This window comes from Bufo gargarizans, chromosome 11 (genome assembly GCF_014858855.1).
Source record: "Bufo gargarizans isolate SCDJY-AF-19 chromosome 11, ASM1485885v1, whole genome shotgun sequence".
In the NCBI taxonomy this organism is placed as follows: domain Eukaryota; kingdom Metazoa; phylum Chordata; class Amphibia; order Anura; family Bufonidae; genus Bufo; species Bufo gargarizans.
The window spans coordinates 42,985,498-43,001,266 of NC_058090.1; the positions used below are offsets into that span (position 1 = coordinate 42,985,498).

Here is a 15,769-nt window from a genome sequence, read left to right on the forward strand (position 1 = left end):
ACTGAAAAAATTATTTCAATCAGTAAAACATTGCCCCAAGGGTGTCCCATAGCATTTAACGCCAAGTAAAATAATAAAATAAAATAGACAGTACCATAGTCTGCAGCCAAGTTCCTAAAACGACATGCTGGGATAAGACTGACGCAGCCAGGGGCCTCTGGTTTTCCAAGAAGACAGACTCTGAATGACCATCAAGGACTAGTAACAGTAGGACACAGTGCAGCCTCCCGATACAGGAGATGGGTCTTTATTTTCAGCCATTTTTGGCTATACCAGTGGCATTTTATTCAGCAGAAAAAAAAAAGGATACAGAACATGCGAGTCCGGTGCATTCACTGAGGCCCAACATGCAGTAACCACCTTTGGAAAGAATAAACAAAATGGCAGTAAATAACTGAATAAGTTAGCAATTTACTAAACATACCACCATAACCATTTCATGCAATGTCCATTTTAATATAATGCAAGTTTAAACAAGACGCGTCACTGTTCCTGTCATGTCTGTTTTACTAAACATCCATATTCATTCCCCATAAAATAACTCTGTGTTAGGGCTCATGCACACAACCGTATGTATTCTGCGGTCCGCAAAAAATACGGATGACATCCGTGTGCATTCCGTATTTTGCGGAACAGAACAGCTGGCCCTTCATAGAACTGTACTATCCTTGTCCGTAATGCGGACAATAATAGGACATGGAATGCACATAGAGTAACTTCCGTTTTTTTGGGCTGACCCATTGAAGTGAATGGTTCCGCATACGGTCCACAAAAAAATTGGAATGGACACGGAAATAAAATACGTTCGTGTGCACGAGCCCTTATGCTGCTCCTTTGTTATTCCTCCTAGAAAGCCAAGTATAAATTGCCAAGTGGGTGTGTCCCTGCAAGGTCTGACACTGTCAGCACTGGTGTGTGAGAGCGCAGTGACACACTCCCACCAGATAACACCCAGTTTGCAATTCATACATTTCCAGGAGCAATAGTAGAGGAACCCAACACCATGGAGTTCTTAGAAAGGATGCTTCAGAATGGTAATATGAGGAATACAATTATTTACTAAAATACAGACACGTCATAGGGTTTAGACCCACGGATGAATGTCCAAGGTGCTCTATGGCTTCTGCTGATTTGTTGCATATGTTGTGGACGTGCGAGAGATTAGGGAGATACTGGGAGATGGTATCTCAGACGATACAGGACGTTTATAAGGTGCCGGTGCCGCCTGATCCGAAAGTGTGTGTGTTGGGATACGTATCTGAACTGGCCACTAGTCAGGTGCATAAAATAGCTATAGGTAGAGTGTTATATGTTGCTAGAAAGTTGATCGCTCTGCACTGGATACAGACAGCGCCGCCAACCCTAGGTGAATTCCTAAGTGCTGTTGACACAATGTTAAGCTATGAACGGATGGTATACCAGAAGCGTGGATGCCCAGCAAAATTTGAAAAATTATGGGAACCGTGGCTGTCGTCTCGACGTCTGCATAGGAATATATGTTAGTGCGCCTATGTATTGTGTAGATTAAGAGGGGGCGGGAATTTGATTTTTACTCATGGATTGGTATCCTGTGTGTTACCAGATTTGCTGAATAATGTGTCTGTATGTCATATTGGTTGTGACACGCTATAGTGTGCATTTACTTTGTACATTTTTCAATAAAAAAGATCTGATTTAAAAAAAAAAATACAGACACGTCGGTAGAGGTGACAGGTCTTTTTTAACCCCTTCCTAACATGGCGATTTTACATTTTTTGCATTTCCGTTTTTTACTCCCCGCCTTCCCAGAGCCATAACTTTTTTTATTCTTCCTTTTACATAGCCATATGAGGGCTTGTTTTTTGAAGGACAAGTTGTACTTTCTAATGCCGCCATTTAATATGGCATAAAATGTAGTGGGAGGCTGGAAACAAAAATTGCAAAGGTGGTGGAACTGGAAAAAAAATAAAAATTCCATGGACGGGGGATGTCCCGAAGAAGGTTAATGAAGTCGGTGTGTTACCTTCTGATTGGTGAAGTATGGATTATCATCATGACTCTCGACGGTCGGGACATCTTTCCACAGTCCGTTCAGGTTCAGGAGACCATATTTACTAAATCCATTCTCCACGTCGTTCACCACAAACAACCTTTCACATGACGAGTCAGCCTGGAGGGTATACAGAATAAACGTACACCAAGATGGTGGTGGTAGTAATGGCTATACAGAGCAGGCTATATAGGCACACTAGCAAAAATGAAACACGACAGACTTACCAGAATGAATTCATATTTGTGTGTCCCAGCACCAACAGATTCGGGGTTAACAATAGACACCTCCTTCCTCTGCATACAGCTCACTTTTAGCTCATGAACATGTCTACAAAGTGTGATAGAGGAGAGGAACAAATATGGACGCGTGAGATGGAAAAATGAATCCAGTCAGCATGAATCCAGTCAGCAAAGGAAGCAATATGGACAATCACAATACATTAGGAAGTGCCTTGTATTAACTTTCTCTACATGATAAATGCCATTTGCTGAATTGAGACGACCCCTTTAAAGAACAGGTCATTTTATATTAATAGATTTCCTGAAGAATATTGTAAAATCACTGCAGTATTCTCCAAGCTTCTGGAAACATTGCAAATACAACCGCAGTTTTAATAGGAAGCTGTTTTGGGGACATTGTCACAGTTTTTTGGGTGTAATAGGCAGGGCCGGTTTTAGACAAAGTGTGGCCCTGGGCAAAATTAAAAGTGGGGCCCCAAATCCTGAAATATTGGACCAGAAGTCTGACAGGACTTTGTAGGCAAGAACAGCGGTTGCAACCACAGCAGCCGATTGCAGACTGCCACGTTATCTCTCTTTAGCCTGTCCACTGTAAGCTGGATCTGTGGATGACACACTGTTATGGGGGGGAGATCTGTGGATGACACACTGTTATGGGGGGGAGATCTGTGGATGACACTGTTATGGGGGGGAGATCTGTGGATGACACACTTATGGGGGGATCTGTGGATGACACACTTATGGGGGGGATCTGTGGATGACACACTTATGGGGGGGATCTGTGGATGACACACTTATGGGGGGGATCTGTGGATGACACACTTATGGGGGGGATCTGTGGATGACACACTTATGGGGGGATCTGTGGATGACACACTTATGGGGGGATCTGTGGATGACACACTTATGGGGGGATCTGTGGATGACACTTATGGGGGGGATCTGTGGATGACACTTATGGGGGGGATCTGTGGATGACACACTTATGGGGGGGATCTGTGGATGACACACTAAGGGTCCATTCACACGTCCTGTTTTTTTTCATCCTGAAAAACGGTCCGTTTTTTGCGGATCCGTTGTTCCTGAAAATGTTTCCGTATGTCATCCGTTTTTTGCGGATCCGCAAAAAACGGAAACATGTATACATTTCAATAATCAAATAAAGTTGTTTGAATTTCTTTGAAAAAAAATTGAAAAAAAAATAAAAATAAAATTTGTTATGTGTTTCCAGGAACGGAATCCGCAAAAAACGGATGACATACGGAATGACATCCGAATGTCATCCGTTTTTTGCGGATCCATTGACTTTGTATTGTACCAGGATCCGATTTTTCAGGACAAGAATAGGACATGTTTTATATTTAAACGGACATGCGGAACGGAACAACGGAAACGGACAGCACACATTGTGCTGTCCGATTTTTTCTAGGACCCATTGAAAATGAATGGGTCCAGATCTGGTCCTGATCTGTTCCTGAAAAAACGGAACAGATCAGGAAAGAAAAAACGGACGTGTGAATGGACCCTTATGGGGGGGGATCTGTGGATGACACACTTATGGGGGGGATCTGTGGATGACACACTTATGGGGGGGATCTGTGGATGACACACTTATGGGGGGGGAATCTGTGGATGACACACTTATGGGGGGGGAATCTGTGGATGACACACTGTTATGGGGGGATCTGTGGATGACACACTGTTATGGGGGGATCTGTGGATGACACACTGTTATGGGGGGGATCTGTGGATGACACACTTATGGGGGGGGATCTGTGGATGACACACTTATGGGGGGGGATCTGTGGATGACACACTTATGGGGGGGGATCTGTGGATGACACACTTATGGGGGGGGATCTGTGGATGACACACTTATGGGGGAGGGATCTGTGGATGACACACTTATGGGGGAGGGATCTGTGGATGACACACTTATGGGGGAGGGATCTGTGGATGACACACTTATGGGGGAGGGATCTGTGGATGACACACTTATGGGGGAGGGATCTGTGGATGACACACTTATGGGGGAGGGATCTGTGGATGACACACTTATGGGGGAGGGATCTGTGGATGACACACTTATGGGGGAGGGATCTGTGGATGACACACTTATGGGGGAGGGATCTGTGGATGACACACTTATGTGGGAGGGATCTTTGGATGACACACTTATGGGGGAGGGATCTGTGGATGACACACTTATGGGGGGGATCTGTGGATGACACACTGTTATAGGGGGGAATCTGTGGATGACACTGTTATGGGGGGGGGGGGGGAATCTGTGAATGACACACTGTTATGGGGGGGGATCTGTGGTGACACACTGTTATGGGGGGGGGGAATCTGTGGTGACACACTGTTATGGGGGGGTAAGCTGTGGATGACACACTGTTATGGGGGGGGAATCTGTGGATGACACACTGTTATGGGGGGGGGGGGGAATCTGTGGATGACACACTGTTATGGGGGGGGGGGGAATCTGTGGATGACACACTGTTATGGGGGGGGGATCTATGGATGACACACTGTTATGGGGGGGGGGGGAATCTGTGGATGACACACTTATGGACGATCTGTGGATGACGCTGTTATAATGTTATAATGTGTGACATAGCTTTACAGATTCCTTTATTAGCAGCCCTGGTCTGCTCCCCCCATCACTGAAAAAAAAACAACAACAAAAAAAAAAAACACTGCTAATTTGGACCTCAAATATATACTCCAATGCCTCTTCTCCCCCCCCCCCCCCCCCCCAATTAACAATGCAGACCACTCAAACAATGCCGTCTTCAATAGTTTAACTAGAGCCCTCTATGGCCCATGTTTGGTGGTGTCCTAAAAGTGCTGCAGACCTAGCTCACAATGGAGTCACAGGGAGCACACCAGACACAAGAAGCTCACACACAGCTCACAGAGGGGGCACACACCGGCATCAGAGGGGGGACAGGGAACACACATGAGGGACACAGGAGGCACAGGGAGCACACACAACGGAGCACAGTGGCCACAGGGAGCACAAACAGGGAGCTCCCACTGGGAGCGCACACAGGGGTCGCACGGAGCACACACAGGGGGCGCAGGGCGCTCCCAGAGGGGACTCACAAATCAGTGAACATCAATACTTGAGGACAGTGCAGGGCTGTTACAGGGACCACCAGCAGCCCTGCACCCCCTCCACAGACACTGCTGCATGCTTGGATGGACTTACCAGGTGCTTTCATAAGACAGGGTCCTGGGATCTCCTGCAGTCCAGCAGGGGGGGCTATGTTAGCTCCACCCACACAGAACGTCCAATGTGTATGGTAGCAGGATTCTAATGCTGTGCAGAGACCGAGGTCTGGCGAGACGGGAAGACTGTGCGGGGAGCCCCTTTTGTACGGGGAAGGGGGGGGGGGGGGGGGGGTAACTGGGCAATTGCCAGAACTTGAATTGACCGATTAGTGCCTTCACTCTTGGATATGCCCATGGTTTATAATAACAATAACATAATGCTAACTTTCTGCAGATTTTTCCCCACCTGCAGTAGGTTGTACAGGGCAGCGATCCAAGCTGTTGTTTACGAAGCAGCAATGAGGCGTTTAATCCAAGTCTGCTCAATTTCTGAAGAGAACGATACAAACAGATGTTAGGCAGTTTGGGCATTAATACAGTACAGACAAATTAAAACAAATCTGTCACCAGCGACCTCCCTACCAAACTGTGTGCATGGTTACATGGCGGCTGTGGTTCAGCTGAATACAAGCCTGGGTTTCTTTTGTCAATTTGAAGTTCTTTTCCTGAGTTATGAGGCTTTATCTTAAAGGCAGTCTGTCACCTAACTTTCACCAATATAACTAAGAGCACTAGCCCACAGAAGATGGCAGACACATGCCAGACAGACCTGTGTGCACTTTGTGCCTTTATTCCATGTCCAGGAAAAGCACTTTTATTCTGCTGGAAAACAGCTCCTAAGTGCCCAGATGAAAGTGAAAGTGAAAGTAAAAACAGCTTTCACTCCTGACTCGATTTATAACAGCCATATCTTCCGATATAGTGTATATAATGCTATGATTCTGGTATTGTTTGAAAGGTTAGAATGCCAGCTTTCAAACAAGGACATATCTCTAGCTGCTACCAATCCCAAGATATGCAACTAAAGCAGCCCTCCCCTCTTCAGCCTGGTTTGCTTTGGGCACCTGCAGCAGCAGAGCTGGGCAGAATAAAAGTGCTTTTCCATGAAATAAAGGCAAAACGTGCACACGGGTATGTTTGGGATGTGTCTGCCATCTTCTATGGGGCAGTGCTCTTAGTTATATTGGTGAAAAACAGGTGACAGACTCCATTTAATATGCAACTTAGGCCATTGCTGTAAAGAGGGCATCACCATTGCTCTTGTTGCACCCAAATTGTACTCCTTGGGTGCAACAAGAGCAACGGTGACGCCGTCATTGTACCAAAGGCCTAAACTGGATATTAAAGGGGTTGTCCAGGCTTTTAATATTGATGATCTATCCTTAGGATAGGTCATCAATATCAGATCGGCGGGGGTCTGACACCCGGTATGAAGGGAGACGGCAGTGTGCACGTACTGTCTCCTGTCTCTCTTCCTGCTATCTCTATGGCAAAGCAGCGAGCAGGAAGACGGCATGTGCACTCTGCGCGCGTCTTCCGTTCATACAGCTGATCGCCAGGTGTCGGACCCCCGCCGATCCGATATTGATGACCTATTCTGAGGATAGGTCATCAATATCAAAAGCCCCGAGAACCCCTTTAAGAAAAAGTATTGTTATCGGGAACGGAGCCTGAGAACAACAAAAGAAAACCAGTGTCTTAATCAGGTAAACCACTGCTACAATTATAAAAGGTCCGAGAATAATTCAGCACATGGTTCCAGTACTGAAATGCAACGAGACCAGGAGATAGAGCTGTGAAAATCAACATGACATTCATCTGGCTAAGAACATAGAAAGAGATTTTGTAATGGAAGAATGGAAAAAACACTACTGTGCCAAAAGAGATGTGAGCGCTCTACATATTTTCAAGTAGAAGTTAATGGCAAGATTGACATTCACCTTCCTATTTTTATCATCTTCAAGGTGCTGTAGCCTCTTCGCCTCCATTTCCTTCTTTATTATTCCCTCTTTTGTCAGTGGGTTACAGTTATTGTGTCCTGGCAGTAAGCGGAAGTATCTGTTCTTCTCCGGATCATAGTAAAAGCCTGGAAGTTCTAAACAGAGGCCGGGAAAGTCATAAATATTCTCTATTAGGCCTATTGCACATGAATGTTGTGCATCCGCTCCGTGCATTGGGGACTGCAATTTGCGTTCCCCAATGCACAGGCATGACGGGACAGATCGAGACCCATTCAACTTGAATGGGTCCGTGATTCGTCCGCACTGCAAAAATAAAAATAGAACACGTTTTATTCTTTTGTGGTGTGGAGGCATGGACAGAAACACCATGGAAGCACTCCATAGTGCTTCTGTGGGGTTCCGATCCGTGCTTCCGTGATTGTCGACCCATTCAAGTGAATGAGTCCGCATTGATGATGCGGAGTGCACACGGGCCGGTGCCCGTGTATTGCGGACCTGCTGTATGCGGGCCGCAATACGGCCACGGGTACACAACGTTCGTGTGCAAGAGGCCTTAGTCACTTACAATTTCAGAACTAGAAGTGCTTAACAATTCCATACGTGTATGTAATTGATATAAAAACAAGCCCTCATAAGCTGCATTGATGGATAAAAACTAAAAAGTTATAGCTCTTGGAATGCAACTATGAAAGAAAATAAAAATTGCTAAAAAATAAATAAAAATATAGAGATACACAAGGTATTATGGAAGGTCTAGGAGAATTTTCTAATCTCTAAGCATAAAAATGTTTTGGTATAAAAAGGGGAGAAGGGGAATATAAGGGGAAAAGATTATTTTGTTTGAAGAGGAAAATGGGATGATAGTAAAGAGAGAAAGGAGAGAAGTTTTTTTTATTTTTTAATCACTGGGTGGGTGGGGGAGTTAATTATTATTCCTTGGGATTAGGAATTGGATAATTAAAATAAAGAAAAATATAAATTTATTGCAGAACTTGTATTGTGTGTATATATTGTGGGGATTCGCTTTGGTAGGCAGGGTAAGCGGACGCAGTACAGAGGCAAAAAACAAGGTTTAAATCAAAGTTCAGTGTTTATTCACACATAGCCAGAAAACAAGCCAAAAGAAAGTGTTCAGTCTTGGTGCCTGTTCACACCACACAAAGTTCACAGTGCAAAAAGACGTCACCTGGTCAGCAGATGATTTTCACCCAGAGTCCGCAGCAGTCTTTAGTGGCCTGTTTCCCCAGCCTATGGCTCACACAAACAGATCCCTCAGTGTCTCAGACCACAGACTCCTCAGCTCCTCTGTCATGGAGGATAATCCACACCACCTGAACATGCTGGCTGGGTTTTTATATTCCAGCCAAAACCCGGCCTGGAACCGTGGGGAACAGCCACCCACCCTGCTCTTTGGCTGCTCCCAATAAGAACCGGCCCGGATTGGCTTTACAGCCATTCTGACAGCTGAAGTGTCAGACTGCACTACAGAACTGACACTTCAGGAAGAAAATCCGGTTCTTACCTCACCGAGGCCAGGAACCTCGGTGACACGTATCTTCCGTCAATGACGGCTCCTTGTTCCTTCTTACAATATATAGTTTCTAATAAAGATTAATGAAAAAAATTGCTTGTATCAAATAATCTAAACAAGAACACTGCCATGCACTTACACTTAAAGAGGATTTGTCACCTCTCCTTACATATCATATCGCATGCAACAACAATTCTGAATCATCTCTTCTTATGACTGCATTTTGTGCCATTCCTCTATTATTCCTTTTAGTATTTTTTTAATGAAATGCCAGCAGTCTGCAATTGAGGTCCATCTGGGTGTTACCAGTTGGGGTTGTCTGACAATTGGATAATGTCAGACTGTGCAGGGACACACCCTAGATCAGGGACGGCCAACCTGCGGCTCTCCAGCTGTTGCAAAACTACAACTCCCAGCATGCCCAGACTGCTTACAGGTATCAACCTACACCAGGGCTTGGTGGGAATTGTAGTTTTACAACAGCTGGAGAGCTGCAGGTTGGCCAGCCCTGCCCTAGATGGACCTTTATTGCAGACTGCTGGCAATTCATGAATTCCTTCTAGTAGGAATAATAAAGGGATGGTACAAAATAGTTAGACCTCATGCACACAAACATATTTTCTTTCGTATACGGAACCATTCATTTTAATGGGTCCGCAAAAAAAAAAAAAAGGACGGAAGGTACTCAGTGTGCCTTCCGTTTCGCAAAAAAAAACAGAACATGTCCTATTATTCTCTGCATTACGGACAAGGATAGGACTGTTCTATTAGGGGCCAGCTGTTCCGTTCTGCAAAATACGGAATGCACACGGACGTCATCTGTATTTTGTGGATCCGATTTTTGCGGACCGCAAAATACATATGGTTGTGTGCATGAGGCCTTACAAGAATAGATGATTCCGAAGTATTGTTTTTATGGGGAATGCAAGTAATTACTAAAACTGGTAACAGGTCCTTTTTAATATTTGTTCTCAGAAATAGTAGAGCCTCATTCCATCATGGATCACCTCAAATCAGTTTTTTTTGTTCCTTATAAAGAGGGGCCTTAGCTTGACAAAAACATAACATTTATGTGATTACATTTTCTAAACTTTCAGCAATTCCAGCAAAAGTAATCAGTTCTGCATTTAATATAATATTTCATATTTTTTTGTAAGGTATGAGACATGGTCTGCACATGAACATTTTTTTCCCCCGTTTACGTTCCGTTTTTTGCATTCTGTATACGGAACCATTCATTTCAATGGATCCGCAAAAAAACTGGAAGGTACTCCGTATGCATTCCGTTTCCGTATTTCCATTCAAACATAGAACATGTCCTATTATTGCCCGCAAATAACGATCCGTGGCTCCATTCAAGTCAATGGGTCCACAAATAAAACGGAATGCATACGGAATGCATACGTATGTCTTCCGTATCCGTTGCATTTTTGCGGAACCATCTATTGAAAATGGTATGCCCAGCCCAATTTTTTTTAATGTACTTACTGTTTAAACATTATTGTATGCTTCCGTTTCCGATCTGCAAAAAACTGATCAAAACGCAAACCAAACAGAAAAACGGAACGGAAGCGCTACTTAAACCAAAAAACGGATCCGTGAAAAACAGACCGCAAAATACTGAAAAAGCCATACGGTCACGTGCAGGAGGCCTAACCCAGACAACCCTGTAAAGAGTACTTACCAGGCACGGAAGATGATTGAGTTGAACCAGAAGAACTTGCTGAGGTGCTTGAGCTGGCAGAGTCTGATGAAGCTCCTGACCGATGTCTTCAAAATTATAGATATATGAAAAACAGATTACAAAATGGTTAAAAAATAAAAGTACCAAATGTTAAACAGCTTGTATCTCAGGGCCAGCCTGAGCTGTAAGTACTCTCAGCTTTTGGACACTTCCAACCACACAATAAACGACTGTATTTTTCGCTCTATAACACGCACTTTATTTCACCCCAAAGGTGGGGGGAAATGGCGGCGCATTTTATGAAGCAAATACTAATGAGCGCTTTAATGATCAGGAGGCATGGGGAACGGTGAGTGTAGCGCTGGTAATACTCACTGCTCCCTGGTCTTCTGCTGGGGGCCCGCTGTGTGACGTCAGGTCATATTGCAGCACTGCAGGAAAAGCCTGCTGGATCTCCCGAGTGGTGGCCCCATCCGGAGCAGAAGAGGTACGTTTTATTTACTTTTTGACTGATCTGAGGTCTGATTAACATTGGGGCTCTTAGCTGAGACCAGATGAAATATATTTTTTTATTATTTTCCTCCTCTAAAACCTAGGTGCATCTCAGGGTACTTTCACACTTGCGGCAGAGGATTCTGGCAGGCAGTTCCGTCGCCGGATCCGTCAAAACGTATGCAAGCTGATGGCATTTTTTAGACTGATCAGGATCCTGATCCATCTTACAAATGCATTGAAATGCCGGATCAGTCTTTTCGGTGTCATCCGGAAAAAACGATCCAGTATTTATTTTTGTCACTTTTTTTCCGGTCATTTTGAATGCCGGATCAGGCAGTAATACATTCTTATGGAAAAAAATGCCGGATGCGGCATTCCAGAAAGTTTTCCGGATTTTGGGGCCGGAGATAAAACCGTAGCATGCTGCGGTATTATCTCCGTCCTGAACAGTCAAAAAGACCGAACTGAAGGCATCGTGAACGGATTGCTCTCCAAATAGAATGCATAGGGATAAAACTGATCAGTTTTTTCCCAGTATAGACTAGAGCCCCTAGGACGGAACTCTATGCCGGAAAAGAAAAACGCTAGTGTGAAAGTACCCTAACAGAGTGAAAAGTACAGTACTTGGTTTAACGAATATAGTAATGTTAACTATCTCTTAAATACATAAAGGGAATCAACAAGGTAAAAGAGGAGAGAATATTTAAAAGAAGAAAAACTGCTACAAGAGGACATAGTTTTAAGTTAGCGGGGCAAAGGTTTAAAAGTAATATCAGGAAGTATTACTTTACTGAGAGAGTAGTGGATGCATGGAATAGCCTTCCTGCAGAAGTGGTAGCTGCAAATACAGTGGAGGAGTTTAAGCATGCATGTGATAGGCATAAGGCCATCCTTCATATAAGATAGGGCCAGGGACTATCCATAGTATTCAGTATATTGGGCAGACTAGATGGGCCAAATGGTTCTTATCTGCCGACACATTCTATGTTTCTATGTTTCATGGAAAGCATAAAAACATACTGAACTCACCTGTCATTATTTTCCCAGCGAGAATCCCTTCTCCACCAATTCTGATGTCTTCTGTGTCCTTTTCCTCCTGGCTTGTAATTTCGTCTCATTCTCACTGTATAAAAACATGGAAAGAAATTTAAGATGCCTATATAAATTTAAAGTACCCCCAAGTGGACTGATAGCTGCCCCCTGATAAAAAAAACCTCTACTTAAAGGGAATCTGTCACCCCGATTTTGGACCATTATCTACAGTAACACATGAGTAGTACTGCCGATACAGAGTCCAGATCACTATTTTTATATTTTCCTACTGCCCCCTGTTGTCAGCACAAAACTGAGCATTGAAATACATTGTCAGGACTGCTGTGCATGCGAGTTCTCTCCTTTATGTTCGAATAGCACAGCAGACCGGACTATGTATTTCAGTACAGGGCGCAGTAGGAAAATAAATAATTGTGATCTGGACTCCTTATCTGCAGTACTACTCATGTATTACTGTAGATAATAGTGCAAGATCGGGGTGACAGATTCCCTTTAATGCATTACCAAAGGGTCAGGTCTGCGTGTTTTACAAATAAAACTTAAAACATGAAAAATGTTCAGGTCAGTCACTCCATTAAAGAGGACCTTACCCCACAAGTACAGGTATTTAGCTCCTATAAGTAAAACAGATGAAAGGTCGTCTTTAAAGGGAACCTGTCACCGGGATTTTGTGCATAGAGCTGAGGACATGGGTTGATAGATGGCATCTAGCACATCCGCAATACCCAGTCCCCATAGCTCTGTGTGCTTTTATTGTGGGAAAAAAACTCTTTGATACATATGCAAATTACCTGAGATGAGTCCTGTCCCTTACTCATCTCACGTACAGGACTCATCTCGGGTTAATTTGCATATGTATCAAATAGTTTTTTTCACACAATAAAAGCACACAGAGCTATGGGGACTGGATATTGCGGATGTGCTAGCGACCATCTAGCAACCCATGGCCTCAGCTCTATGCACAAAATCTCGGTGACAGGTTCCCTTTAAGTCCCTAAATTCCCGCTGCTGGGCTTCCCTTCTATAAACAGGCAATGATTGCTAACTCTTCTGCATGTGACATGGAACCTGACTGGTTGGCCGATGTCGGAGCAATAGCCCTGAGAAGTGTGATGACTAGCGGCCAGGTAAGTACCATGGGCCTAAGGCTAGGTCTACACGACGACATGTAGGGCACAACTACACTGCGACATTTTGTTGCGCAACAAATTTTAATAATTGTAGTCTATGATGACGCACTGTGACGCGACAATCGCAGAAAAATCCATTTTGAATGGATTTTTTGCGACTGTCGTGTCGCAAAATGTCGCATGTCGCAGTGCAACACCATAGACTATCATTATAAAAATTGTTGCGCGACACATGTCGTCGTGTAGACCTAGCCTTACCGCCCTAAGCTGTCACCCTTAAATGATCCTCCCTGCAGTGATTTACTATTCAAATCTCTGGCTTGTGATTGGACTGTAAGCGGCAGCCAGGAACGGAGTACAGGTGATTGGCATTTGATCCTTTCAGTGCGAGCAGGGCAGGACCCGCTCCAACGCCAGACAAACCTTTTAAACAGCCATTTTGTCTTCTCCATATATAAAACTTAAATATTTGGGGAGAACAGGGAGGGCCCTTCAGAGACGTTGGGGCAGCAATGGAGCCAGAACCCAGCGGCGGGGATCTGGTAATGCCAAGGTCATACTTCAATCACTTCCATCAGCCACTAGTGAAGCTACTCAGGGATCAAGTGTAATGTAAAGATCTGCACATGTTCTGTGTTGTTGACCCCCATCTGGTTTTGGCTCATAATAACTGATCAAAGTAACTGACCAAATAATTGAAGTGTGAACTTAGCCTAAGGGCTCATTCAGACGACCGGATCTGCAAAACGCGGATAGCGGCCGCGTGCAAAATGCCGAACGGAACAGCCAGCTCTATGATAGAAATGCCTATTCTTGTCCGCAATTGCGGACGAGAATAGGTCACGTTCTATCTTTTATTGCAGGGCTGTGGAACGGAAGTACGGATGCGGACAGCATCTTTTGTTGTCCCGTTGAAATGAATGGGTGTGAATCCGTTCTGCAAAATTTCAGAACAGAGGCAGACACAAATATACGGTCGTCTGAATGAGCACCGCAGGTCCAAAGGTTCAGAGGTGAACTCACATGCTGCAGATTTCTTGCAGAAAACCTATTCCATACATTTTTTCTGTATGTATATGTACTCCTGGGATCCCTATTTAGATAACTGGGAAAGTTGCATAAATTTAACAACCCATACACATCTATGATAGGAAAATCCCTTGAAAGCTCGTGGAAACCCCTACAACAACAAGGTTTATCAACCGGCAAGGAAAGTGACTGTTGGTTTTACTCATTTAGCTATGACCGATTGCAAACATCGTCTCCGCCAATTTATAACCATCTCCTAACATGATCTGACGTAACAGATCCCCTATAGTGACGTCACAACCCTGCAATGACAGAAGAGCACCATATACTCACACACAGCTGATCACATCAGGACCACAGCTGAAGCAGGAAGTAGTTCTCTTACTCCACGTGAAAATCATATCATCATAGAGTCGTCGCAATGACAGCGGGACGGGACATTTTACTTCATGATTAGTCACACTGACACCTAGTGGCGACTTCCGATATTACATTCAGAGCAGAAAGCAAGCGCGCCAGCAAGTGCTTGCCTTGTTCATAACTGACCTCTAGTGGCAGCAGCTGGAATTACGTTCGATAGAAATGGGACAGGTGAAAAGGGCTTCGAAGGATGACGAACTTAGTACATGGAGCCATGTAACAGGACGAGCCTGACGTGTGGTGACAGGAACCTCAACCAAAATGAGTCAGATACTTGATATGTAAGTCATTTTTGTCATTTCCAACTGGGGGCCATGTTTTGTTTTTCTGGTCAGCAGGTGAATTGGTATTTCCACACACAACGCTGTTCAAAGCAAACAAAAAAGCCAAAATAAAATGTGCATAGCATGATGATAGACGTGTTCTTTCCGTGTAATATGTCAAATATTTTGAGGCTCGCTCTGCTGTATCGCTTGGAGACGTTGTCAGGGGCACAAAATGTTGGAATTTCAATGTTTAAAAATGGCGCTCGTCTCTTCCTCACAGGTGCCTTTCCTTGTTTTCACATTTCTGACAGAAATAGTTTTTGACAAGTGCCGTTCACTGTGGTAAAAATGCAAAAGTGTGGTAGTTTGTCTACCTTTTCCTCATGTTTGTCAGGAATTTTAGCCACGTTTTCTCCGACAGACTTTATTTTCTCTACCTATGACGCCTTTGGCTTCCTGCACACGTTGCGGAAATATCTGCGGTATCCACAGCGTACATGCTGGAAATATCTGCGGTATCCACAGCGTACATGCCGGAAATATCTGCGGTATCCACAGCGTACATGCCGGAAATATCTGCGGTATCCACAGCGTACATGCCGGAAATATCTGCGGTATCCACAGCGTACATGCCGGAAATATCTGCGGTATCCACAGCGTACATGCCGGAAATATCTGCGGTATCCACAGCGTACATGCCGGAAATATCTGCGGTATCCACAGCGTACATGCCGGAAATATCTGCGGTATCCACAGCGTACATGCCGGAAATATCTGCGGTATCCACAGCGTACATGCCGGAAATATCTGCG

The 15,769-nt window shown here is 44.4% G+C and overlaps 1 protein-coding gene across 1 annotated transcript in view; it reads right to left on the reverse strand.

Annotated features, from left to right (window-relative positions):
* Positions 1 to 14,654, reverse strand: part of DCAF4 (DDB1 and CUL4 associated factor 4) — a 28,654-nt gene extending 14,000 nt beyond the window's left edge. The window contains exons 1-9 of the mRNA XM_044272614.1: positions 14,605 to 14,654; positions 12,089 to 12,182; positions 10,565 to 10,650; positions 7,329 to 7,483; positions 5,795 to 5,877; positions 2,257 to 2,359; positions 2,003 to 2,149; positions 311 to 360; positions 95 to 180 (exon numbers count right to left, since the gene is read on the reverse strand). Coding sequence (XP_044128549.1) covers positions 95 to 180; positions 311 to 360; positions 2,003 to 2,149; positions 2,257 to 2,359; positions 5,795 to 5,877; positions 7,329 to 7,483; positions 10,565 to 10,650; positions 12,089 to 12,177 — 799 coding nt within the window. The 5' untranslated portion in view covers positions 12,178 to 12,182; positions 14,605 to 14,654. The remainder of the gene's footprint in view (positions 1 to 94; positions 181 to 310; positions 361 to 2,002; positions 2,150 to 2,256; positions 2,360 to 5,794; positions 5,878 to 7,328; positions 7,484 to 10,564; positions 10,651 to 12,088; positions 12,183 to 14,604) is intronic.
* Between the last annotated feature and the right edge of the window lie 1,115 nt (positions 14,655 to 15,769).